This window comes from Aptenodytes patagonicus, chromosome 26 (genome assembly GCF_965638725.1).
Source record: "Aptenodytes patagonicus chromosome 26, bAptPat1.pri.cur, whole genome shotgun sequence".
NCBI classification, from domain to species: domain Eukaryota; kingdom Metazoa; phylum Chordata; class Aves; order Sphenisciformes; family Spheniscidae; genus Aptenodytes; species Aptenodytes patagonicus.
The window spans coordinates 592,694-619,489 of record NC_134974.1 but is presented as its reverse complement, the minus strand read 5'-3'; the positions used below and the strand labels follow the sequence as shown (position 1 = coordinate 619,489).

At 63.8% G+C, this 26,796-nt stretch overlaps 2 protein-coding genes across 2 annotated transcripts; both read right to left on the bottom strand.

The window, feature by feature from the left end:
* Positions 1-622: 622 nt before the first annotated feature.
* On the bottom strand, positions 623-23,518 carry KCNN3 (potassium calcium-activated channel subfamily N member 3). The gene is given in 9 exon segments (XM_076359855.1): positions 623-7,266; positions 7,791-7,860; positions 8,049-8,176; positions 9,525-9,635; positions 11,712-11,853; positions 15,541-15,959; positions 19,510-19,605; positions 22,741-23,103; positions 23,105-23,518. Coding segments are annotated over 9 exon segments (1,983 nt in total). The 5' UTR covers positions 23,462-23,518; the 3' UTR covers positions 623-6,969.
* A 1,073-nt stretch (positions 23,519-24,591) lies between these two features.
* On the bottom strand, positions 24,592-26,483 carry PMVK (phosphomevalonate kinase). Its single transcript, XM_076359816.1, has 5 exons — positions 26,401-26,483; positions 26,198-26,261; positions 25,238-25,390; positions 25,039-25,168; positions 24,592-24,843 (listed from the first exon to the last, which is right to left on the bottom strand). Exons 1-5 carry the CDS (start codon positions 26,481-26,483, stop codon positions 24,707-24,709), a joined length of 567 nt encoding a protein of 188 aa, XP_076215931.1. The 3' UTR covers positions 24,592-24,706.
* Positions 26,484-26,796: the final 313 nt, after the last annotated feature.

Genomic DNA, 26,796 nt, shown 5'->3' with positions numbered 1-26,796 from the left:
AGCACAGAGCCGGAGGAAAGAGCATCCGCCACACCGTCGAGCTCCTCCGCTCTCTCCTTGAGCCACAGCCCAAGCGCACAGGAACCCCGACCCCCTCCAAAAAATCCCTTTTGGGAGCAGGTGGCTGGAAAACACCTTGCTGCTCATGGAAAGCAAGGCAGCTGCCCGGGAGCCAGGGACTCCCGAGAGGCAGCAGTTAGCGCACGTGGTTTTACAAAGCGCGCAGCAGCTCCCAGCATGGGAGCTCCGGAGACGCCACCCCAGCCTCAGCATCCCCCTGCACAAGGGAGCGGGGATGCTTCCCCCCCCCTCACCGGGGTCTCCCCAAAGCACGCAGACGGACCCCGATAGGCACAAAGCTGCTTCCCAGGGATGCACAGGAAAGCTCAGCACCATTGTGGGAACCACCACACCCAGCACAACCCTCGTGGCGCCAGGCTTTCCTACAGCGAGGTGCAACTGCAGCAGAAACGCCTCCAACATTGCTCCACAGCCGGACCCTGGCCCCAGCAGTGGGAACAGGAGAGCTCCCAAGACCAGCAGAACAGAGGGGTCTGAAGCATTTATACGTATGTATATATCATATATTTGTGTGTGTAACTATACATAGTTAGCTGCATACTTACACACCCGCACAGGTAAATATTTATAGATACTGACCTCTTCAGATTAAAGTCCAAGGCACTTTTTACAGTGAACAGGTTAAAGCCATAGTTTAAAACATGCCTGTTTCTGGGTACAGCTCGGGTTTATGGCAATGCTGTGGGGACGGGCCAGTCCCCGCTCCCTTCCCCCTGGCCAAAAGATCGGACCAGAAGGAGGGATGTAAGCCTGGGGCCAGATCTTGACCACAGAGACACGCAAGTGGCTCCTTCTGGGAGGTGCGTCGGCAGGTCGGGGCGTGCTGAGACCTCAGCGGGAGGAAGAACACTTTGGGCAGAAGAAGGAGCAGAGCTGGGCACGTCTCGCAGGACCTGGAGCACCGGAGCCCCCAGCCAAGAGCACCTGCTGGGCAGGCAGTGCCAGAGCCCTTCAGGTGCCCCACGGGGCTCCCAGGTGACTCATCCCACAGGGAAATAACTAATCCCATGGAGCAGCTTTTCCTCTCCCCTGCAAAAGCCCCTCTCTGCAACCCCAAGCCCTCTGGGTGCCTTTGGGGAGGGAGCTCAGAGCCAGGCAAGGAGAAGCTGGGACCAGTGCAGAGCCTTGCAGCAGCAGCAGCAGCAGCATCTTCACCTTCTCAAACTGCTGAGGAATCACCTTCCCCCAGCAAACCTACCTGGTGGCCATCACATAGGGCTCTGAGCCAGCTGGGAGATGCTGGGCAGGAGAAGCCCAAGGGAGAGTGGTGCAGAGGGCCAAGCACCCTAGAAATCCCCAGGCACCCCCAGACTCAGCTGGCAGCAGGGGAGGCTCAGCCCTACCTCCCGGGGGAACCAGCCCCTCTCCTCTGGCAGAGCTCTAAACCCCCGAGGTGATCCCAGCCGTGTCCCAATGAGGGGCAGCTGCCTCCAACAACCGCTCCACAAGTGGGGGCTAATGCGTGGGGCAGGAACAGCCCCAGCCGGGCAATCCCAGGCAGCCACTGCCTGCCAGCTGGTTTCTGCGGGGGGATTTCAGGTCTAGGGGCCAGCAAGGAGCCACCGGAGCTCATGGCAGCTCATTGCCGCTGTGACCTGACCCTACTGGGTTTAACTGGCCTGGGAGGGTCAAGCCAGCACAGCTGCAACAGTAATAACAGTGATAACAACGACAGCACGGCAGTGACTGCAACTCTGATGGGGAAGAGCCGGTGTAGGGGCTTTTAGGCTTTCTCTGGACAAAAGCAGCAGGAATTGGTCCCGTAGGTGCTGCTTGTTCCTGGCCGTGGTCACACTCCGTGCGGGAAGACTGGCTGGGAAGGCGCACTGGGGCTGCTGAAAGAATATTTTGAGACTTATTTGCCCGCAGATCTTGATCCAGTGGGGATCAGGTCCAGCAGCTCAGGAGCTGGAGGTAAGGAAGAGATGCTCTCTGAGGCTCAAGGAGTACGTCAGCTGGAAGGCTGAGACAGAGCAGTCCCTGCAACCTCATCACATTTGTGTTTCATGCTCAGGGCTTTGTCCTTCTACGCCATTGCCGCCTGAGGTCGAAGGGAGCAAAAGCTGTGGCTCCCCGGGGCAGGGCGTGAAGCCCCAGCTGGACACCTCCTGGGCACGGCAGCTGCGTTCCCTCAGGGCAATTCACCCGGGAGAGCGGGATCACTCCTGGGAACACAGCCCTTGCCTGCAGCAGCTCACATCACCGGGGCAGGGCTGCCCATACCCCCATCCCAGAAAGTAGACGTTGACCTGAGAAGAAAAAGCAAACATGCTATTTCTGCCTGCCTCCTTCTGAGCAAACCCCGCACAGCCCAACTCCATGTCTAGGGAGCCAAAGCAGGCAGGAACAGTCCTGCCTGCCTGCCTGCAGGTCCCCAGGCCAAATGCAGAGCAGCACGTTTCGGCGGCCAGCGTGGTACAGACCAGCTTTGCCGGGGGGAGGAGGATGTTTGCACCCTCACCCTTTCCTAGGCACAAGTGATTCCCTAGTTCAAAGCTTGCCTGGATCCTGCCCGTGCTGAGCCAAAACGTACCGAAAGTCCAGCTGGAGGAGGGAAGCAGCGTGCCCTGTACCACTTCTTCCACAAGAGCCTCCATCCTGGGGGAAAGGGGGCATTTTGGCTCTTGCACAGCTTGTGCCCAGGGAGCTGAGTCCCTCCTTCAGCTGGAGGAGACGACCAGGGTGGGGAATGGCTTTCCAGAAACCGCTGAGACTGTGGGAGAAAAGAGGGGGCAGACCTTTCCCTAGGGAGAAGCAAAGCTCCGGTGCCATCGGGCTAGGCGGGTCTGGACCTGCTAAAGGCCAGCTTCCAGGTAACGGGAATGAATACCCGGGCGGTAAAGGATAAGGAGTGTGGGGAGCCTTTCTGGCTGGGGTCCTGCACCCCTCCTCTGCCAGCCCTGGCCTCCGTCCTCACTGGGAGCAGCGGCTGTACTCAGAAACAGACATTTTTGGCAGCAGGCTGGCGTTGCTGCCTGCTGACAACTGGGTTGGGTACAAAACCATAATTGAAAGTTACAATAACCTTTATAATATAGCAATATATTTCATAGTTAAAATAAACTATTATGCTTTCCCCTATTGTTAAAAAAGAAGCGAGCAGTACAGAGGCAAGATGCAAACCCAGGTCGAAGCTCTTTAAGTCTGGACAGAAACGTCTGTGAGTTTGCAGAGAGGACGTGGTATTTTTCTGGCGTTTCTAGGATGTTTCCTCACAGGTAGCGCAGGGAGGAGGTTCGTGGAGGAAAAAAAAACCCGAGGCTGTGCCAAAAATGAGACTGGCTGTGGCTGGGTGGGTCCTGGAGGGGGTTCAGGGTTCAGCCCTGATGGCGCGTGGGGTCAGATGCTTCCTGGCTGTGGGAGGTCGGCATCTCTTTGGGATTATAACTCTGCATCGCAGTTTTGTTCTTGTGCTTTTCCTCCACCTCGGTTGCTGATCCCAGCTCTTCTCTCTGCTCGTCCCGATGCCCTTTGGGGCTCCAAAAATGACGTTCTCAGGTCTGTAGGGAGCATCCTGCCATGGGGAGAGGGAGCCATTTACCGGAGACCTGTCAGCCGCTGCTGGGAAGGGAAGCTCTAGCTCGAGCTACCACGCTCCCCTGGGCGTGAGCTGGAGGCTGCCACTTGCACCAAGGTGGCTCAACTGCTGGTGACTGAGAGCCGCTCGCAGGGAGCAGGGCAGTGGCTCCAGGCGGGCACCCCTGGTCCCAGAGCCCCCCAGCACTGGGGGACGCTGCAGGTTGGACTGTGCTGGGGTGCTGGAGGTTCCTCCCTCCCTATGCCTGCTCTCACCATAGCTTCAGGGCAGCTCCCCGGTCCCGGCAGCGGGGCTGGGGGTTAGCCCCAGTTGGGTCCGGTGAGCCCCCGTGCTCAGTGCGATGGGTCAGGGCTACCAGCACCCAGTGTTGAAGCACTGGCAGGGGTGCGGGTGCAATATGGGGTGCAGGGGGCGGGGTGCAGGGAGCAGGGTGAGGTGCAGAGTGTGGGGTGGGGCTGCAGGGTGCATGGGATGCATGGTGTGGGACGGGGGTGCAGGGGTGCACGGGATGCAGGGTGTGGGTAGGGGGGATGCAGGGTGTGGGATGGAGGATGTGGGGTGCGCAGGATGCGAGGTGCGTGGTGCAGAGCATAGGGTGCAGACTCAGGGCTGCAAGGCGTCAGGCAGAGGGTCTGTTTGGGGTGCAGGTTGTGCAGAGGTGAGGCTGGGGGATGCAGGGTGTGGGGTGCGAGGCACAGAGCTCACACTGCCCCAGCCCAGCTCCTGTCAGCCCTGGTGAAATCCTGCTGAAGCAGTGGCTCTGCCCCAAGACAAGGATCTCTTGCACCGGTTGCGATCCTGAAGCTCTCACCACTGGTCCTTCACTCCCCTTCAGCACCTCAGGTCCCAGCAAGCTGACAGTGCCTGGTCTTGTCTTACTCCGTTTGATTTCCCAGACTTGATCATTAGCCCGTAAGGAGGTTCCTGCTGGCGATACTAATTCTCAAGCATCAATACTTCCTCCAGCTCTCTGACGCCCCAGGATACGTCTCTGCACTTCACCCTGTGCACAGCCCTGTTGCACGTGGCAGTTTGTTCCTGCCCAAACCCCAGGAAAGGTGCAGAAGGGTTTTTCTTCACTGGCTGCCTGCAGGCCAGTGGAGACATTGCAAATTCTGAGAACGAGCCTGAAACGCAGCGTTTTCTCCCTTGCCACGCTGAAAACCTCCTTACAGGGACGGGCAGAAGCTTCTCCTGCCGGGGAAGTAGGGCTGAGGGTCACCTGTAGGCACACAGGGAGCAGCAGCAGGGCTAAGAATAGATCTTGGGGGGCTGCCAAGGCAGCAACGCTCTCCCAGCCATCCGGCCCACCCTACAATTACACTAATGACAAAAGCTTGGAAGAGGGGAAGAGCAGCTCTTTCCCAGAAGCCGAGTATCTCCTGCCGGCCGAGGACCAGAAGAGGCTGGCAGCGATCGCCGTGCGCCTCCTCTCCTCCCTGAATGCAACAGGAACAACCACAGCTCACTACCCTGCTACCAACGGGCTCAATGCAACCCCCTCTGCAGCACCAGGAGCTCATTTTTGCAGCACTCCCACTGTCACCTTGCAGCCTTCCTCCTCCTCCTCCTCCTCCTCCTGCCACTGGATGGGGCCGGCAGGGGGGAGCATTCCTTGCTAACTAGTGCTTGTTTTCTATGTAACTTTAATTGCAGGGCACAAGGAGTAAACCACCTACCACCGGCAGCAAGTGGAGTTTTGCACAGAAATTCCTCGGCATCGGGCTGATACGTCCCTGCCTACGTGCGCATGAAATCCAGCGTTATTTATGGAAGGGAAAGAGTTACAAAGGAGAAGATTACAGGCTGAGTATACCTGGAGTAACACAGTGACTTTGATTACAATTACTGACACTGCTGGGTGAGGTGTAATTAATATCGCAGAGTAATTACATGGTTACTTCATCTGTTTAAAAATATATAAATAGCCTCTGCTGAGTTTTCATTGAAAGCAGCAAACACCAGCCCCAAAGCCGGAGCCCGGCAGCAGCAGGCAGGGCTCCACGCAAGGACTCGGCAGAGCCGAAACAGGACCCCGGGACAGAACTGGGGAGGAAAAAAAAAGAGGGAAATGGTGAAAGCAGAACAGAAAATGGCTGGTTCTGGAAGTAGCCGGGTGATGCCCAAGGGTACCTCAGGAAGCTGAACGCCAGCAAAAAGAAAAAATAAAGCATGAGGGGCTGCACTTCGGCAGGCACAGGCGGTGGCTAATGCCAAGCACCGCGCCATTGCCAAGACGGTGCTGGGCAGTGCTGCCGATCCCCACCAAACCCAGCAGAAGCATTACGAAGGCGACGGGCTTTGTTTTAAACAGATGAAGCGCCTGCCCCCGCTACTGCATCACTTGCCAGCGAGCCCCCACTTGACCCCGGCGGATTCAGTGCTGCTGGCTGGGCTCGAGCGTGGACATTCCCGGTGAGAGCAGAGGCAGTTGTAGCTGACGGGGTTTTTTCATCCGGCAGTTCTGAGGCCGCCGCAAAGAGCCCAGTGGCTTCCCAAAATGCTAGGGGGGGCTCCCGGGCGGGCGGCGATGTGAGCACCTGGAGACTGCCCCAGTGCCTGGGCTGGCCTGCCAGCCCCGTCATCAGCCATCGCCGCATCGGCTGGGGGCAGCCCTGCCTGGCCCCACATCCCTGCACGCTTTAGGCACTGCTTTCCTGGCTCCAGTGCATGTCTCCAGGCAGAATATGACACCGAGGACCAGAAAGAAGAAGCGTCCCTTGTTCTGCCCAGGCAGAAAACACTCACGGCTCTGGAGAACCCCCCAGGCAGGTTATGGCCAGACACTGTCACCCACCCGGCAACGCAAGGCGGGGGTTCGTGTGGGTCCCAGTAAGGAGATGGGATGGAGCGTGGGCAGCATAGGTCAGAGCCTGTGCAAGAAACCACCACGTTGGCGTCTGCCCGGTGGGGCTTTGCGATGGTGAGAAGGGCAGGGGGGCAAGAGGAACACCCCAGCCCCTGGCGGGGTCCACGCAGGGGAGGAAAACTCTCCCTCTGGTGTCTCCATTGCTTCAGTGCTTCTGACTTGTTGTTTTGTTTTGTTTTCAAATGTGAAGACCTGAGATTGAGCGTGGGTTTTTCCAGACGCCACCGGACGCCGCGGCGCAGGCTCGCCAGAGGCGTAGCCTCCCGTCCCCTTCCTTCACCATGTGTAGAGGCACCTGAATGGGGATGCGATTCCCGATACCAAGGCGTTGGCAAAGCTCCGAGCATCGCTCGGCACTGCTGGTCCTACCGGCTCCGGCCGAAGGGTCCTGTGGTGGTTCGAGGACCAGAAAGTCCATGGAGACCTCGGGACCTGCGCGGAAACGCTTCCCCTGTCCGTGGAGGGGGCTGAGGACTGCGTTTTAGCAGCTGCTTGAGCTTGTGTAAGGGGTGGGGAAGGAGGTGGAGCTGACCCCGATGGGGCTCTCGGAGAGAGGAGTTTGGGGGGTGCCCACCGGCACGCCGACCCCCCGTGCCTCCAGGACAGCGGCGAGCAGGCGCTGCTGCTGCTGGCGCAGCATGTCGGCCATCAGCAGGGGCAGGGAGTTGAAGCTGGCGCTGAGCTGCTCCAGCTTGGACTCCAGGCTGCCGATCTGCTTCTCCAGGTCCTCGCTGCGGTCATTGAGCTCGGTGATGAGGTCGTACATCACGTTCTGCATCTATGGGGAGGGGACAGAGGGGACAGTGGAGGGATTAGTGCCGTGGCTGGAGGGGTTAGCACCACTGCCGCTGGCAGCGCCAAGCCCTTTAACCCCTTCCTGCGAGCAAAGCCCCAAGAGCTGCCCCGTGTCAGCCCACTCTGGGAGCTCGCAGGGCACCGTGACTGCAGCTTGGCTTGCCCCAGGACACTAAAATGAGGAAACCCTGCCTCCGTGCAGGCAGAGGGGAAAGGGGCAGCTGGCCCCGTGCTGCCAAGCAATGGTACCCCCGGCTGGGGCTGCATAAGGGCGTGCAGGGAGCAAAGACCTTTCCTGGAAGCAGAGTGACCCCCCCACCAGTCCCTGGCTTGTGTCTGTGTTTCTCCTCCTGCCTTGCAAGGGCAGCCATCCCACAGCAGCTATTTCCAGCTGACATCTACCGAGCCGAAGCATTTTGCGGTCAGCCAGGTCCGCTTTAGTTTTTCCAAGTGAAGAGAAACACTCGGGCAGCCTGGCCAAGCCAAGAGGTCGCTGCGGGGACTTGCCTTTGAGAGGTCGACCAGGGTGTTGGCTTGGTCGCTCAGCTTCCTCTGCTCCATCTTCACGCTCCGCAACCTGGGGAGGAGGAAAGAGCAACACAGCTGCACCCCCTCCCCAATTGCAAACCACAGCCGGAGACCTGCCCACATCCAGGGCAACGGGAAATTGTCCCCACGCCCCTGCCAGGGGCTGGACCACGATTCCCCCCGGGACTGGGGCTCAGCATCCCCCTCAGCCCTCCCGCCCGGCGCGCAGCCCCTTACTGGTGAATGGCTTGTAGGAACTTCCTCTGATGCTTCCTGACTTTGGCATGGTCGATCTTCTTCAGCAGCTTGGTGTGCTTATAGATGAGCCATGTTTCCCGCAGGACATTGGCCGCCGCGTTCTTGATCTGCGAGAGGGAAGTTGGCTGCAGGTCACTGGCCCCAGCCGCGCCAGCACACAGGATGTGGGATTTCATGGAGACACCGGTCTGGCTCTGCCGTGAGCCGCCGGTTCGTGAGCCGGTGCTGCAAGAGCACTTGACTTGCCCCAGCTGGAGCGAGGCACTCGGCTCCGCTCCCGCGCAGTCTCCTGCGCCTTTGCAAGGGATCACAGGCAGCTCGGACAGGAGCAAGGGCAGGCAGAGCTGCCCGCGCTGAGTGGTGGGTCTTGGCCCCCGGTGTGCCCACATCCCCATCCTACCCTGCACCGATGCCACCACCGGGTTCCTCATCCCCGCGTGAAGCTGTACCCTAAGCCTCCAGAAAAAGAAAAAAATCCCAAAGTTTTTCCTCAATTCCCGCATCCATCTGCTGCTCTTGGCAGGTCCTGGCCGGGCTGCCAGCACGACGATGCAGCTTCCACAGGCTCCCCCGGCTAAACCGCGGCTCTGCTGCTCACTCCAAGATGAATTGGCTACTGCCTGCCTGGCACGGAGCCTGCAGATCCATATCCATGGCCGGGGGAGCGGGGCTGTCCAGCTGTTTGCTTTCCCCCTCCCAGCCACACCGAGGCCCCTGACTATCCCCAGGCTATCAGGGCTCCTGCCAGCATGCGGCTCTGCCTGGGGCTCTGCTCTCCGGGGCAAAGCAGAGTTCCCCCGCCCCATGCCGGCACTGGGAGGTCACCCTTCCAAGGGCTGCACTGATGCTTGCTTTACCACCATCCCCTATATAAAATATCACTCCTGCCGCCGGCGTGTGGAGCCCATTACATCATGCAGCGTTGTCAGGTTGCTGACGCTTTGCCGCGACAAGGCTGCTGAGCCCAGAGACCTCCTGCAGCCCCTGCCCGCTGCCGGGGATGTGACGCTCGACCCTGGCACAACCAGCGACCCTGTGGACCCCCCACCGCAGCCGCAGCCTCTGGGTCCCTCCTTGGGGATGGAAACCGCAGGAGCCTCACGGTGCGGCTCTCGTCTGCAGCAGGCGAGGTGCTGAATCACTGAAATCCAGTTGTCTTCCTGACACCGAGCTACATGAGATCATGCTCTGTAAGAGGAGAGAGTCTGCATCCTCCCAGGGAAAAAAAACATGGGCTTTTCTTCTCAGGGGTGCGGCCAAGCATCCTGCATTGCCTAAATCCCTGATACAGAGCTGGTGCTGTTTGCTTTCACCATAACGCTTGTGCCTGCGCTGTATCCAAGCCACTCGGACACCTTCCTCCCACCGTGGCACCTGCACCCAGGGGTGCCGACACCTTCCTCACACCGTGGTACCCAGCATCCCCAGATCCCGCCACCCCCTGCGGCACCTTACCCGCTTTGTCAGCTGCGTGTCCATCATGAAGTTGTGGACGTGCTTCTCGGCTTTGGTAAGCTCCAGCTTCCTGGCCACCACGGCCACCACCAGTGCCGTGCAGCCAGCACCCTGCACAGGGACATCAGTCAGGAAAACAGTTTGTCATCCTCCAGCACCATCATGCAACAGCAGTGCTCCCACCCTCACCATCGCAACCCCCTAATTAGCTAAAGCTCCATGGCCCCCCCACCCACATCATCCTGATGAGGAGATATCACAGAGCCTGGGTGTCCTTGAGAGGCTGACGATGTGCTGGGTAATTAATGGGAGAGGCTGGGGCTGATTTACAAGGTCAGCAGTGAGCAGCAGTGAGCCCTTGCCTCCCCGGCACCCATTAGAAATGGCCGGGCTAAGCCTGCTTACCAGTGCCACCGTGGGCCAGGGACCTGCCCCATGTCAGTGCCCTGTGGGATGGGGAGCCCCCTGCTCCCAAGGGGGGTCTGGAGTGGGAGAGCAGTGGGGAAGCACCGGGCGACCGGGGGGGAGAGCGGGGAAGGGGACCTCCGAATTGGGACCCCCTGAATCGCTGCGTCTCCCAATAGCGACAGCTGGTATCTCGCTTATCCCAGTGATTAGGGCCGGATCCGCGTGGTAGTCATCATCTCCGGCATGTATTTGTCTTTGGAAAGCAAAGGTGCCAAGCCTCCACTCCCTGTGGTGCTCCTGCACTCTGCCTGCCGCTGCCCATACCAGATGAGCCGCTCCCCCCTCCCGGCACTCTGGCAGAGCCCCACATTCCTGGCAAACGCTCCTTAATTTATTGAAGAGTCATTAATTAACATCATGCTTTGAGCTGAATCCTTTAGCATCCCTGAAAGTCCCGCTGCGTGCTCTCAACTCCCATCACTTCTCTCTTCCCAGCAGGGCGGCCACCCCTGGTGCCGCAGCTCAGGGAGCCCAGGGGAGCCCCTGGCCCCGGCAGTCATGGGGGGTCTCTATCCCCGCCGGGGGGGGGCTGTGCTGCCGGATGGGTGCCGGGAGCAGGGCACGCTTTGCCAGATGGTGCCTTGGTTCAAAGTAACCGCTGGGGGGGGGGGGGGGGGGAAGCTCTGGGAGCCCCCGGCACCGGGACCCTCTCAGCCAAGCCAGTGGCTGCTCCCCCGCGCCGTGCTGCTGGGATATGCCGTGTCTCCCTCCCTGGAGGGATTTTCTCCCTCGCTTGGCTCCTATCAACAGCGTCAGCCTCACTGGTGCCCGACCTCAAACAAGGCGGATCAAAGACTTGCAGATAACATAAAATTAATACCCGCCGGCAGAGCCGTCTCAGCTGACAGCTCTCACGGGGCGCAGAGCAGCAGAGCTGAGCCCGGCTGGTGCCGGGCGGCCAGCTCGGGCTGCCCCAGCTGGGAAGGGGGGACAGGGACGGCTCCATCCCCAGGGCCTGGAGCTGAGGGGGGCAGAGCCAGGGTGCTGGGGGCTGGGGCTGATCCATGGAGGAGCCATGACCACAGGGCCCCCGGCCGCTCCTTCAGCCGCCCCAGCTGGAAAGCCCCACAAGCCAGGACATCTCACGAGCGCCTTGGAGCAGGTACACTGGAGGCCCCAGAGGACAGTGACCTTCTGGCCATGAGGAAATGAAGCTGCGGCAGAGCAGTGATGCCGGCAGGAGTGGGGGGGGGCAGAGGGCTCCCAGCTGGTCCCGGCTCTCGGTGGGAGCCAGCAGCATTTGGGATCGCTCTGGGCGATGGAAGCCAGGTGGTGCGAGCGGGGATGGCCAAGGGATGCTCTGGGGCCCCTCTGCTCCCTGGGGACATTCCCAACCCCACCACCGTCCAGCTCCCCCTCCCTCACCAAATGCAGGTCCAAATCCACCCCGAATTCACCAGCGGGTACCATGGGGCAGGAGACCAGCTGGTGTCCCACACAGCACCCCACGGGACTGCAGCACCCAGCAGGCATGCACCCAGCCTGCACTATCACCTCCTTAACCAAACCGCCACATCCTGCTAATTACTGTGCTTACAGTAATTGCAATTACAGCTCTATCACCTTCCAGGCTGCAAGACCTTGGAGCCAAAGCCATTACACCTTGTGCACGGACAAGCCAGCTGGGAAGCGGGTCCCCATGAAATCTGGTGGCCCTGCTGCTGTGGCAGGGACAGGCAGAGCCCGCGGGACAGGCGACCGGCTCAGCATGGCCCTTACCATGATGCCGGTGAGCAGGCAGACACCCTTCCCACAGTAGGTGTGCGGGACCATGTCACCATAGCCGATGGAGAGGAAGGTGATGGAGATGAGCCACATGGCACCCAGGAAGTTGCTGGTTACGTCCTGCTGGTCGTGGTACCTGTCAAGGAGACACAGGCATCAGCATGACAGCAGGGGATGGGGACAGCTGCGGGGAGCCACGGGGGCACCTGGGCACAGCAGCTCCTCTGGCACAAGGCTGTGCTGTGCAGTGGGGAATAGGGATTAATAACGCAGCAGGATGCCCCGTAGCAGCAGCAGTTGCACAATTTCTGGTACAGGAAAACCCACATGGACAAAATCAGAGTGAAAACTCAACGGAAAGAGCTTCTGCTTTCGGTCAGACCTGTCACCACATCCCAGTCCCGCCGGCTGCGTCCCTGGTGCCACGTGGCGCGGTGGCAAGAGCTGGCTGATGGGAGAAACAGCTGCAGCTCTGCAAAGCCCCCAACCACGCCAGCTCACCGACGGTGTCCTCCTCTGCATCCCCCTGCTGCTGCGGCTTGGGCTGAGCCCGCTCCCCCTGCACCACCCTAGGGGACAGTGCCGTCAGTGGCCCCGGCAGAACCGCCAGGGATGGATCCCGCCAAGCCTCCGGCATGCGCTTGGCTCTCAACGGCGCAGGGGAATGGCTCACACACTCGAGACAAAACACACGTGGAGCAGCCACGGCTTCAGGGATGCTGCAATCTTTCCATGGCCATGTCCCTGCTGAGCTGCGAGGTCAGCGACTGCCCTGGCCAGCCCGGCAGCGGGCTGCGGCTCTTCCAGCAAACACACAACTGGGGGCCCCGGCTGCCTCCGGCTCCCCAGGGCCGGTGTAAGCCCGGCTGAGCCGCACAGGGATGCTCCCTGGGGGATGCAGCACTGGCTCCCGGCTGCGGAGCAAGGGCTTGCCCAGCCCCCAGCGGGACTCAGCCCCAAGCCCCGGGGTGGGCAGGGGAAGGCAGCACCTTTGCCCCGCAACAGGCAGGATGGTCACCCTCCTGCCTGCATGCATCCCTCTCCCCAGCAGGCTTCTCCCAGCCTCCTCACAAAATCATTAGAGGGAAACCAGATGGAGCTTTTGGCAATCCCCCCTGGTTCATCCCAGCTCCCCGCTCCCAGAGCAGCTGGGTTTTCTCCTCTTCTGAAATGTTTTTCCCCCCCCCAAGTAACCGGAGACTCGAACGAGATCCTGGCGCACAAGAAAGCACCCTCAGCCACGGCGAGAGCTGCTGCCGTGCTCTGGGCAGGGCTGTCCAGGGGAGCCGAAGCCCATCACCGTGGCCACGTCGGTGCTCCCCAAAATCCCAGTGCCAGCAGCGGCATGCACCCCCCATCCTGGTCACCGTGTTCCCCTGGGAAAGGCTGAGCCCAGCCTGTCCTGCAGGATGTAAGCTCTCAAGCTGCGGGGACGACCCTGGGAGCATCGTGCTGGGGAAGGGGGTTACAGCGCAGCCGGACAGACGGACGTTCTCTCTTCTGAGAAGCACTTTGAGCAGAAGGAGCTGATAAACAGGAGGCCTGGCATGCGCTGTGGCTGGCACGGGCAGGAAGAGGGGCCGCCTGCTTGTGCTGAGGGCTGCTGCAATCAGTTAGACCCCAGCGCTGGTTTCTATCGTCCTCTCGTCCGCCTGCCCCCACCAAAGGCACAGCCGCTCCCTGCCAGCGGGGCTACCCCGAGCATCGCCCCAGTCCCACGCCACGCCACCGCCGAGCCGAGCATCGCCACACCAGGATGCTGCGGCAGCGCTGGCTCGGCTGGACCGACCCCATCGGTTTGGGCAGCACCACCGGGGCGGCTGGCTGCACCCTCGCCCCAGGGAGCGGGGCCGGCTGCACATGCATGCACGCGTGCGCACCGTCGGCGGGCAGGGCCGGCAGCACTGCCGGCACCACAGGCAGCTCTGCGTGGCGGCCGGGTGAGCGGGCGAGGTTGCTAAGCGACTCACTGCCTTCGGAGAGCTGCGGCCCCCTGGCACGCACGGGAGGATGCCCGGCAGCAATGCTGCGCCCGCGGGCACTGGAGCAGCCTACAGTGCTGAGGGGATGTGCCACAGCTAGGCCACACCAGCCCGGGGACCACGTCTCGGAGCAGCACAGCCATCTCCGAGCCACCCCGGCCCCAGCAGGTGCTGGTTGGGGATGGCCCCGCAAGCCACAGCAAACTGGTTTCCAGCACCGGTGCAGCAACCTGCCATTGGTGGGGACACATCCCGGGTGGCCCTTGTGGGCACCCAGGGCCACTGCGTGCCCCAGGGACGGTGCATCCCTCAGGGACGGAGCATGCCCAGGGGTCCTGCATCCCCCCGGGGGTCCTGCATCCCACCCCGGTTGGTGCATTCCCCCAGGTCAGTGCATCCCCAGCCCAGCTGGGAGCCCGCCCGGGTTTGCATCTGCCACTCTGTAGACAGAGGGAGGTGGCGGCGGCTCGCGGCAGCTGCGGTGCCGGTGATCTGCAGTGCCTTGTCTGCGTCATTTCTATTTTTTTTTTTTTTTTTTTGGTTCTTTATTTACACTGTGTTTTCCAGCCTAAGCCCCCCAGGTGCAGAATCAACCCCCTGCGCATCCCCCGGGAGCCTGTCTGCCCGCTCCCCGTTTAGGAGGCACAAATAAAAATCTCCCAAACACAATTAAGCAGCGCACGACCATCCAGCACATCCTGAGAGCATCATTAAGGGAGGCAGGAAGGCAAATGCAGCCTGTAAAAGCTCATAAAATAGCGTGCCGCTCCGCTGCCACGGTACTTAAAGCTGCTCTAATGCCCCTTCACGGGGTGACCAGCACAAGGGGTCCCACCCTGGGGAAGAGGCAGGGTGGCCTTCCTCCTGCCTTGCAAGTACCCAGAAGCAAGCTGGGCATGCCAGGGGACCCCAGGGTGCTGGCAGGTGCAATCCCCTCACACCTTGGTTCCGAGGATGGCACGAAGCTGCCGCGACAACTTAAAGGGATTTCATGTGATTCAGCTAATCCACGGACACCAAGTCATAACATGCACTCGTCTTGGGTGCTTTCCTGCAGACCAACCTGGGCTCCGAGAGCCCTCCGGGGCAATTAGCCGTGCTTTGATGGCAGCACAGCATCAAGCTCAGCCTCCTGGTGACAGGGATGGCCCTGCGCTGGGACACCCCCCGGGGGACCTGCCCTCCCTGCCCCGGGATGGACAGGTACCACCAGCACCTTGCACCGTGGTCGGGGAGAAGCCCCTCCAGCACAGCGCTGGGGCGGGCTGTGAGTGCTCTGCCACAGCCCCCTGGTTCCCCTGGGGGGACAAAGGAGTGCTGGCATGCACCCGAGAGACGGAGGCACAGTGGTACCCGCCGGGGCCGGTCGCCACAGCAACCCCCGCGCAGAGCACACCGATGCCGGCGTGATGCCATCCGGCAGTGGGTTTGTCACCACGGTGTTGTCATGGCAGTCGCTCGCAGCGATGCCAGAGCCCAAGCCAGGCGCTGCCACTCAACAGCCTCACGGCATCTCCGGCCTCTCCCTGTGCACGGCCCCCCCAGCTCCCGCCACTCCCTGCATCCCCCACCTGCCCTCCTTGGGCTCCTGCACCAGCTGGCACCACACACCGTCCCCTCGCATGGGGACCCTGCCTGTCCCCAGGCACTGCGCTGCGAGGACAGGGCTGTCCCTGTCTCTGCCTCCTGCCCAGGATGGGGGCTCGGCAGTGGGAATCTGTGGCTGCCGAGCCCCCAGATCTTTGCATCCCTCCCACAGGGTGCTGCGACATCGCAGCTCTGCTGAGCACCCCAAACTGCCGTGCATCCCAAACCAGCCTCACAGCCCCAGCCCCTCTCACCTCTCACACACCCGGACTGTCCACGCAGCGATGATCCAGAGGGAAATGCTGAAGACCAGCAGCACTGTCCCGGGGCAGATGGTCATGAGAGTCTTCATGACAAAGCGGGTGTTGAAGTTGATCTTGTTGAGTGCCCCGATGCTGCGTGAGGAGGCGTCGGTGAAGAGCTTGCTGTGCAGCAGCATCACCCGAGCGATCAGGTAGAGGCGCAGGAACATGGGGATGGACAGGATGATGTCTACGTCTGCCTCTGCCCGAGAAGGCGTGTAGGAGAAAGCCAGGCGGGCTGTCCAGAAAAATTTGTACTCCCCAGGGATGGGGTGTATGGCACAAACCAGCATCTCCAGGCTGATGTAGAGGATGCGCTCGTACGTCATCGCTATCCGCCAGTCGTCAGCTCCGTTGTCAATCACAAAGAGCTACCAGGATGCAAAACCACACGGTTACCAGTGGCCCTGGCCAACCCTGCCCCACCAGCATCCTGCCGTGGGCAGCGGGTGGGACTGACACCAGAGCCCCACGGAGCCGGGGATGGCTTCGACCAGGAGGGCTGGGGATGGATGAGGAAGGAAAAGGTAGGAATGAGCCTTCACCATCCCCTCCGCCGCTCTGCCTGTGTGTTCAGGGGACAGTTATGGCGCTGGGGACACCCCAGAAAGCTTTAGGGTGCCCGGCCTCGAGCACACGCCCAGGCACAGCATGGGGAAAGCTCACTCCAACCCACTCCCGCACACCCGCTGGCAGGAGCCCAGCTCCTGGCACAGCCTCCTCACCTGGGGCACAAAGACGGGCGAGCTGTGGTGCCACAGAGCACCAGCACAAGCCACCCCAGCCCCTTCATTTCTGCCGGCGCTGCACCAGTGTCACCAACAGCCACCATGCCCCGAGTGCCAGGGCAACTTTTGGGGAGGGAATGACACAGCCAGAGCACTTGGCCACTGGCAGCAATGGGATCCGGTTGTCATAGCAACCGCCGGTTCATCCTGGGTACCAGCTCCTCTCCCGCCACTGGTGACAGAGTCGGGGTCTCTGTGGGAGCTGGGGGAACAGCAGCTCGGGCTGGCCCCTCCGGGATGCCACCAGACCCCTGGGGGTCACCCACCCCATCCTGCCTTGGCAGGTCCGTCCCGAGGCTGCCATCGGCTTGTCCCTGGTGCAACGGGGACACAGGTGTCACCTACAGCAGCGGGGACGCACTTTGCACAAGCCATGCTTGGCAAAGATGCCACTGGGAAGGGATCCAAGGGGGACACAGCAGCCAGCTCTACCGTCACCGGCAAGTCCTTGACCCTGCAAAGCGTGGAGTGACACCGGTTCATCCGGGAGGCCAGGAGCTCTTGTGGCCGTTCCAGCCCAGGCGGTGGGTGGGAGCACGGCCCTGGCTGGCGCTGCGCCCAGGAACAACCCTCCCGCCCCGCCGGAGGCCCCAGTGCACCTGCGCCAGCCGCCTCGCCAGCATGGCACAGCATGCAGGGCTCTCCCCGGGGACGGCAAGAGCCGCTGGGACTGACTCACAGAGCGGCCGTCCCCGGCCACCTCCCTTTCTGTTTGGAAAGCTCCACTCCTTTTAGCTGCTTTGTTTGAGAAATTGTTTATAAAAATGCTCCAAGCTGTCAAGGGAGATCCTCAGGCATTTAGCAAGCTGACAGCCCATTCCTTCCTGGAAAAGGGTGTTAAAAATAAACAAATTAGCAAGAGGAAAAAGGCAGGGAGCCTTCTGACTGCGTGTGAGGGGTTTGCAATGGGCCAGGCTGGGGAAGGGAAAGAGCAAGGAGGGATTTGGGCAGGTTCCCCCTGTGCCAGCCCCTCTCAGACCTGCATCTGCAGCACATCTCGCTGTGGGTTTCTATGGAAACCCCGGCGCGGTCCAGCGGTACCCAACGGGGCATCCCCAGCATCCCCAGCATCCCTAGCACCGGCTCTGGCAGGGGAAGAAGCAAGCATGTTGGCCACCGCAGCTCCAGACAAGCTAAGCACAAGGAAAGCCACTGAGAAGCCATGTGGGGGAAAAAGCTTCACCTAACTAAATGCCCAAAGAGCCCTGGGCACCACGAGGGCAGGGACGAGGGGGGGGCTGTGCCCCCCCAAACCCCCCCAGCTGGAGCTTGAAGCCTCACCAGCACTGCGCTCCGTCACGCGCCGTGGCAATAAAGGCGGCACTGGCAGGGGATGACACGCTCCACACCGCTCCAGGGCATCGCGGCAGTGGCAGACCCTGCCCCGGGGTGCAGACCAGAGCCATCTCCAGGGCACTGAGCCTGGTGCCACAGAGAGCGGGTCAGCCCCTGCCTGCGGGCACAGGGAGGGCGAGGACCTGGCAGCGCTGCTGGCAGCTCTCTGCACACGCTCAGCCTAACGAAGAAGGTGTGACACATACAATTAGCAGCAGCTCATGGCCTTGCAGCAGAAAGCAGAGCTGTGAGGCCGGGGGGGGGCGGGAGGATCTTGTTCACCTGCAGCCCTGGCTGGCAGGCGATGGGCACAGGGACACCCTGGGGACCCGACGCCATCCCAGCCCATCGGATGACAGTGGTCGTAGGCAGCCAGGGAGGGGACAGGCAGGACCCCAGGAGCTGGACCCAGGACCCCAAGCACAGCGATGCCCCAGCCCCGGAGAAACCAAGGCACAGGGAGAGCTGCAAGTGTCCTGAAGGACTTGGCAATTAACGCAATTAATGCTGAGGGAGGAGGCTGAAGCCGTTGTCGAGTCTTTCCTGGAGGCCGGGGAGGTCCGGCAGTGCTGCGGTAGGGCGAGCGCAGCCCCCCCCTTAGACAAGACGGACGAGAAGCTGAGGATTTACAGCTCTGTCAGCCCCGCTTCCGTCCCCGGCTGGATTATCAGCAATCCCTTTATAAGCACCTAAGAGATAATAGGGCGATCAGCAGCCAGCACGGTTTTGTCTGGAGCAAATCAAGTCAAACCAATCTCATTCCCTTCCCTGCCAGTGTAACCAGCCCAGGAGAGCAGCCGGGGCCACATGGCCGGACCATGGCAAGGTTCGGCACCCGCACCGGCACGGCACGCGTGCTTGGGGACCGGGACCCTGCGGAGGGACGGCAGCGGGGATTTTGGCTCTGGCCACAAGCGGAGCGGGACAAGAGGCGGGAAGCCCCACACGCCACTCGGGTGGACGCTGTGTTCGCACAACCCGCTCCCAAGAACAACAAGTGGAGGAAGCTGGCGAGCGTCGGGGCACGGCCCGCCCAGCTGACCCCAACTGCGGCCACCCCGGGGTAAATATTATTCTAGCAAAAAACAGAGCTCTCAAACATTTGCTTTGAGCAACCCACCGCCGGGCTCAGTCCCCGTGCAGGCAGGCTGAGCCGGAGGGGTGGCTCCTAGGAAGGTCCCTTTGCAGGCAGGAGGCCTGCCTCCAGCCCCCCAGCCAGCAAAGCTGCCCCATCCCCCAGCCTTGAGTGGGACGAGGTGGGATCTTCGGTGCACCAAAACACTGAGCACTCAGGGCCGGGGGCTTCGGCATCCCTTCCCGGGACGTTCCTTCTCCTGTCTGGTGATTCGTTCCTCCCGTGCCCAAAACGCACCGGCGTCGTGCTGAAGCCAGATCTCGTGGGGAAGCACAGCCTTCCTGGAGCAAACTGGGAGCCCTTTCATTTCCCAGCAAAGCCAGGGCGGGCAGGGAGGAAGAGAGTGGGCAGCCCTGATTAGGAAAGGATTTCACAGCTTTCCTTGGCACCTCAGCTGGTCCGAGCCCTTCCTGGCTGCAGCCTCCCCCAGCCGCCGGCAGCTCCGCTGGGCACCCTGCACCCGGGCAGACCCCTTGGTGCCCAGCCTCACTGCCCCCGAGACGCCTCACTGCCCCCCGAGACCCCAGCAAGGAGGGAGGAGGCTCCATGCAGGCTGCGAGCTCAGGTACTGCATCCCACCAGGGTGGCTGGCAAACCCCGCAGCCCACCCCAGCCACCCACCCTGGCAGCCCTTTGCTTGGCACCGGTGACACGGGGACCTACCTGCACCTCCCGCGTGTGGTAGGCGATGATGAGGCCCAGCAGGATGACGGTAGAGAGGCTGATAAGGCATTTCAGGGCCAGGGAGAACATGGAGTCCTGCAAGGCAAGAGCAGGGCAGGTGTTAGGGGGGATGCGGACACGGGACCCTGCCAGCACTGGCCGCAACGCCGGGCTCTGCACCCCCAGGGAGATGCTGCCCCCCCCCCACCCCGCTTCCCCCTCCCCACAGGCACTTCAGCCACCCCAGCTCCCACCCCGAGCAGCTTGGCACGGTAGTGAGGGCACCACCGGCGTCACCGGCACCACAGGCAAGAGCGGCCCTTTCTCCAAAATGTTTTTTTTTTTTTAATCCGATTCTGCCAAGTGTAATTACCAGCCTCCCCTCGCTGGGACACACGACGCCAGTGCCCCAGCCGCATCTGGCGTGAGCCCAATATTATGGCACCCTAATGGATGGTCTAATTAGATCCTCCTGCTAATTAGCTCTATGTAAATTAAACCCGCCCCTGATTCACTGGTGGCCAAAGCAGCTGCTCCCCAGGACCTCACCGGGAAGAGCAGGATTCACCATCCCCTCCCGCGGGCTCCCCTCCAGACCCCATTTCAGTTGCTGGCAAGCTCATGCTGCCATCGGCCACAATCCAGGCCTGCTGGTGCTGGGGCACCCGCCGAGCATTGGCAGCCCCTCGCCAAGGTGTTATCTCCAAACCAACCTGCCCTGCCACCGCACCCGTCCCACACCTCCACCCCGGCCCCAGCACACCGAGACCCGGCACACTCACGGCGTGCTGAGACCTAGCGTGCTTGTGACATACTGAGACCTGGCACGCTCACGGCATGCCGCGCCCATCCTTTGCTCCCCAGCGTGCCGGGCTGCCTTCAGCCTCGCTCCTCTCCCTCTCCCTGGTGTTCCCCATCCCCACGGGGTATTTAAACGCAGAGAAGGGACTATTTGCCGCGGAGGCGGTGGCGCATTGTTAAACGACTTGGCTCCAGCCACACAATTGTGTGGATATAATGGCTGGTGCTGAGAGAAGTGCCGGGGACCAAACAACGGCTATTAATAGGCAAACTCCAGGGCAGGGCTCATGCCGAGGCTGCTCTGGCCAGACCCTTCCCAGGGGCACTAATCCTGCCTGCCCGAAGCATGGGGACCCACCGGCCCTCCCAGCAAGCTTTATTGGCAAAGGCTGCCGCACACCCACCGCCTTTACCAACGTCTCCTGCCAGCGCCGGGTCCGGAGGGACCCAGCAGGAAGAGCCACGGCTGGATCCCACGCTCGCGGCAAACAATGGGCGGGGCTTGGCCGAACTGCGGCGACGCCTCAGCACCCCCGGCACGCATCCTCCACGCACCGCGCAGGTGGCAGGATGCTTCACCCCGGTGGCGCTGCACCGGCTGCTCGTGGCTCTGGGAAGCAGCGGTGCCATGCCGGAGGCAGGAGAGGCCCCATCCTGCCCACACTCGAGGGACAGGCAGAGAGCAGGCAAAACCCAGCCACTGCATCCTCGCTTTCCGGCTCAGCCCCGGCACCCTCCGGCCTGGGGAGCACGCGGCGGCGCGGCTGCCGGCCACGGAGAGCTGGAGCCGGGCCAGGGCCGGCAGCATCGACATCCCTGTCCGCACGACAGCTGCCGGCCCCGGCCCCAGGCACTCCTTCGGTCACGGCCACGTCCCTGCCGGCAAGCTCCGGTTTCCCACCGGGGGCTGCCGAGGGGGATTTATAGACGGTCGCCTGCTGCCACAGCTCTGGCCAAGGGCCTGGGGCGGCCGGGAGCCAGGGACCCCCCCTGCACCCTGTGGTTGTCAGCACGAGCATCACGGCGAGCGGCAGGCGCCAGGGCAGGGGTCGGGGCCACAAGTGGCTGCACGGCGGCAGCGCTGACTCACAGGGTCTTCCCCGGCTGACACAGCAGCTCGGTGCGCCGGGGCCAGCAAGCATGGCAGCAGTGCTGCCGGCAGCCCGGCGAGGGCAGCCAGTCCCACCCAGCACCAGACTCGCGGGCCCAGGGAGCCCGGCAAGGGCGGCCACGGCTCAACAAGTAGTGGGCGCAGGTTGGGGATGGCAGTTCGGCCTTGCTCCTGCTGAAAGGAAGCAGGAACCACCAGGGAAGAGGCTCTGGCAGTGAAGTGAAGCGAAGCATCCTCCTCCCTCGGTGGGGGAGCCAGGGATGCAGGCTCGGCACTGAGGCATCCCTCTGCCTCGGCCGGAGCGGAGGGAACTGCTGTCGGCGGCCCCCACGCTCCCGCTGACGCTGGCAGCTGTGGGCAGCCGGGGCTCGGGAGCCCCCCCGCCGCTGGCCGGGCACCTCCGTGGGGAGGCAGCGGGGTCCCCCACGCCCACGGGACCCCCAGCCGCATCCCTCCCTCCCTCCACCTGCTCCAGCTCCGTCGCCTCCTCCGCCTGTGCCGCCCTCCCCGCCGCCCGCGCCAGATAATGGCAGGAAGCGGTGAGCAGCCCCTTCCCACCACGCTCCTTCCCCTCCACCAGCGGCACCGTGGCATGGGGACCCCCGCCGGCCACCCCCCAGACCCCTCGGCAGCGCTGTCCCGTTGACGCCCATGGGTGCCACGCACGCCCTGCCGGCACGGGTGCCGATGCCTTCCCCTCTCTGGATAGGTATAAATAACATGACAGATGTCTATACAAAGAGTTATTCATATCGCTGCCAACCAGCGCAGCCCGGGAGCAGGAGCTGGAAGGGGCGTGGGGGGGAGAATTATAAATAAAAGACACCGTCCTGCAAAAAAAAAAAAGAAAAAAAATGGAAGAAAGGGGTGTGGAGGAGGAGGAGGAGGAGGGAGGGTGGCCTCCGCCACACCACCGAGGGCACGGCACCTCGAGGAGCACCCAACGGGCCGGTGACGGGCACCGTGGACCCCGGTGGGTCGGTCCCCGGCGCTGCTGGCGCATGGGGCAGCTCCACCAGGACCCGGCGCAGCACCCACCCCGGCACATGCCAGCCGGCACGCGGCCCCGGCAGCCCCCAGCCCAGCACTCGCCCTGTCCGACACCTGTGGCCACAGCGTCCCCGTAAGGCCTGGGGGCTGCCCCGTTGGTCTCCAGCCAGCCCATACAGCCCCATCCCACACCATACGGGGCAAACGGCTCCATGTTTATCCCATAGGACACCATATGGGGCAAACGGCTCCGTGCTCATGCCACCGGGCACCGTCCAGCGCCGATGGCCCCGCGCCCACCCTGCCCACCCCCCCAGACCCATCGGTACCTTGGAATAGAGACCCCAGGAAAGCTCGGTCTCGATGACCATGACGACGATGCCGAACATGCCGAAGATGAGCGCATAGTCGCTGAGGCGCTTCCTCTTCTCGAAGAGCGCCCGGCGGTGCCCCAGCCGGTAGCCGATGTTCTGCGCCTTGCGCTTGGGCCCCTTGGCGAAGGCAGCAGGAGCCGGGCGGGCGGGCGGGCGGTCAGGGCGGCGGGTGGCGGGCGCGTGGTTGTCCTCGCGTGAGACGACGATCTCGGGGGGTCCACCGGCACCGAAGAGCTGCAAGGGCTGCGCCTCCGGCTCGGCCTCGATGAGGTTCCTGCGGGATGCGCTGAGCCGGCTGAGGGGCTTCATCACCCCCCCCGCTGTACTTGCAGGAGCTCATGGCGATCTCGGTGAAGGGGTTGCTGTCCCGCCGGTGCACCAACGGGCTGGGCTGCCGGTGTTTGCCGCTCCCCGCGCCGGAGCCCGCCGGGTGGTCGCCGAGGTTGAGCTGGCTGCCGTGGCGGGAGGAAGGGTGGAGGGCGGCGGGGGCGGCGGGAGGAGGAGGAGGGGCCCGTAACGACCCGGGCGAGGAGTGCAACAGGCTGTGCTGGAGCGGCGGCAGCGCGGCGGGAGGCGGTGGCGGTGACCGTTCATCCCCCGGTAAGGGGCAGGGACACCGACCGTCCTCCTCCAGGTCCCCCACGCCCGAATCGTGGAGATGTCCCGATGTCTCCATAACGGCGGTACCGGCGCCGCTTTACCGGGCACCGGCTCCGCTTTACCGGGCACCGGCCCCGCGCGCTGGATCATGAATGGGCGCCGCGCGCTCGCCGCCGCCGCCGCCGCCGCGCGCTCGCCGCCGCCGCCGCCGCCCCCGCCGCCGCCGCCGCCGCCGCCGCTGGCCCGGCCCCGCCGCGCCATTGGCCGCGCCGGGGCTCCCCGCAGGCTGACATCATCCCCGCCCGCTCCCCGCTTCGCGTGTGTGTGTGTGTGTGTCCCCCCCCATCCCCGCGCCCCCGGTTCCTGCGTCTCTGCGGGGTCGTTCGGGACTTGTAGTCCGCCGGGGCGCACCGGCGCCGGTACCGGCGCCGGTGCGCCCCGGCGGACTACAAGTCCCGAACGACCCCGCAACCGGTTCCACCCATCCTCCCTCCTCTGGGGGGACCCCCCCCCGCCCACCGGGTTGCCCCCTCGACGGCACTGCGGGTCCCCAGAGGGGAGCGAGCCAACCCATGGGGGACCCCGGGCATCCCCTGGTGCCCCCGAGCCCCCCCAAACCCCCCCCCCCCCCCCGACTCTCAAGGGACTGCCTCCCCTTATATAAACCCCCGTAATCCCCTTACGGAGGCTGGAGATTACGGGCAGCAGCTGGAGCGGGTGCTCCCACGCTGGGGATGGGTCACCCCATGTCCCCAGCCCCCCCCCACACACACACACCCCCCGGAGATGTCCCCGAGGGGGATCAGGGCGATGCTGGACACAGGGCTCGCCGCCACAGCGATGGGGTGCGGGGGATAGGACCCTAATCCCCCTCCCCAAGCCCGCAATCCCCCCTCTCGCAGCCCCCCAGGGCCCCCCCCGGCCGCGTCCAGCTGCTGCGGGAGAGGAGCAGGTATTAGGGCAGGAGCCGTCTGCTTGGGAAGCAGATAATCCGCGGGGAATTGGCCACTGGAAGCCTATTAAAATACACCACGAAGCACCCAGCTGGCGACGCCCCAGCCAGGCAGCGGGAATTAAACTTGCACCTCTGCCCCCTCCCCCCCAAAAGCTGGGGAGGCCACACGGGGGGGCGGGGGCATTGCCTGTGTCCCCCAGCCCCGTATGAAGGTCCCCTCCCAGTGAAATGAGACATGGACCCAGGGCGGCAGCGGTTCTCCACGTCAGAGCTTTATTTGCAGGGCAGGGGGCACGAGGCAGAAGGGGGGATGCTGCGGGGCCAGGCAGGGGACGTGGTACCCAAGCCCCAGCAGGGGTCACCGAGCTATAGCTGACCACGGAGCGACTGCAGCAGCGTCTCCAGCTGCTCGTCCAGGGACAGCTCATCCCCGTCGTTGGTGATCACCCAGTCGAAGGCCACTCCCTGGTCCAGGCCGCACTCAGACTCAGCGTCGTCCACCCCTGGGGAGGAGCAGAGCCCGGGTGAGGTCCCCGAGGTGGGTCAGGATCCGTCTGTCCCCCCCCGCAGCCTCACCCCCCCCCTGGAGCTGGGGGGCTTTATCTAAAACCTCTGGCTCCTGCAGCCAGGGGACGGAAGCGGCGGAGCTGTGCCCCCGTGTGCTCGGGGAAGCAGCGCTTGCTCGCTCGCTCACTCACCAGTGACGAAGACCCAGTTCCTCCTCTTCCTTGTCTCCTCGGTGGCCACCACCCGCACGGTCTGCACCGCGTCCCCGTAGACGTCCCGGAACCACTCCACGTCCGAGAGGCGCCGCGTGTCACTCACCACCTGCGCAGGGACTCCATCAGCGGCCCACCCTGCACCCCCCACGCTCCCCGTGTCCCCTCCACCGCTCACCCACACCGGCTGCACCGCCCCCTCCACCACCGTCCTGCAGAAGAAGCCGGGGTCGGCACGGCGCTTCTCCTCGCCCCAGCGGATCATGTCCTGCCGGTACATCTCCTTGTAGGCGCTGGCATCCAGGAGCCGCTGGAAGTCCAGGCCATGCTCCTGCGGGGAGAGGGGGGTCAGCCGGCCTGTGCCATGGGGCATGGCGCGGCATGGCGCGGCAAGGTGTGGCTTGGCACAGCACGACAGTGCAGCATGGCACAGTTCAGCACAGCACGGCACGGCACGGTATGGCACAGCACGGTGCAGCGTGGCATGGCACGGCATGGTGCAGTGTGGCATGGCACAGCTCGGCGTGGCACAGTGTGGCGCGGCACGGCACGGCATGGCACGGCGCAGCACAGCATGGCGCAGCATGGCACAGCACGGCACGGCGCAGCATGGCACAGCTCGGCACAGTGTGGCGCAGCATGGCACGGCGTGATGTGGCGTGGCACAGCACAGCACGGCACAGCGCAGCTCGGCACGGTGTGGCGCAGCGTGGCACAGCACGGCACGGCGCAGCTCGGCACGGTGTGGCGCAGCGTGGCACGGCGTGATGTGGCGTGGCACAGCACGGCACGGCACAGCGCAGCTCGGCATGGTGTGGCGCAGCGTGGCACGGCGTGATGTGGCGTGGCACAGCACAGCACGGCACGGCGCAGCACGGCACGGCGCAGCACGGCACGGCGCAGCATGGCACAGCTCGGCATGGTGTGGCGCAGCGTGGCACAGCACAGCACAGCATGGGACGGCACAACGTGTCCCGGCAGGGCTCGGCGCGGCACGGCACGGCACGGTGTGGCGCAGCGTGGCACGGCGTGATGTGGCGTGGCACAGCACAGCATGGGACAGCACAACGTGTCCCGGCAGGGCTCGGCGCGGCTCGGCGCGGCACGGCACGGCACGGCACGGCACGGCCGGGGGTACCTTGGCGTACTGCTCCTTGAGGGGCCCGGAGAGGCGCAGGACGGTGCACACGTCGGGGCCCAGCCTGCGGGAGAGGGGTCAGCGGGACGGGCACCGGCACCGGGCCCGGCCGGCTCCACCCGCGCGGGTCCCGGCCTCCCCGCGCCCCCGTACCGGCCCCGCCCCGCCCGGTGCCGGCCCCGCCCCGGCCCCGCCCCCGGTACCGGCTCCGGAGCTCCTCGGCCACGAAGTCCTTCCCCGACTTCCTCTTCCCGCTCAGCAGCAGCACCGCGCGCGGCGCCGCCATCCGCCCGCCCGGCCACGCCCTCGGCCACGCCCACCGCGCGGGGAGCCCGACGGGGTCTGGCCCCGCCCCCGCCCCGCGGACACACCTTCCCCCCCCCCCCCCCCCCCCCCCCCCGCCCCCGCGGGGGAGCCGAGTGGTACGGCCCGAGGAGGGGGGGCGGGGCGCGGCGCCGCTGACTCCGCCCCTCCGGCGGGGCGCTCGCCTCACGGCGCCCCCTGCAGGGCGGGGCCGGCGCGGCGCCGCGCACCGCCGGGGGGGGGGGGGAGGGGGGGGGGGGTGGTGTCGGAGGGGGCACCCCAAAACCCCGCCGTGG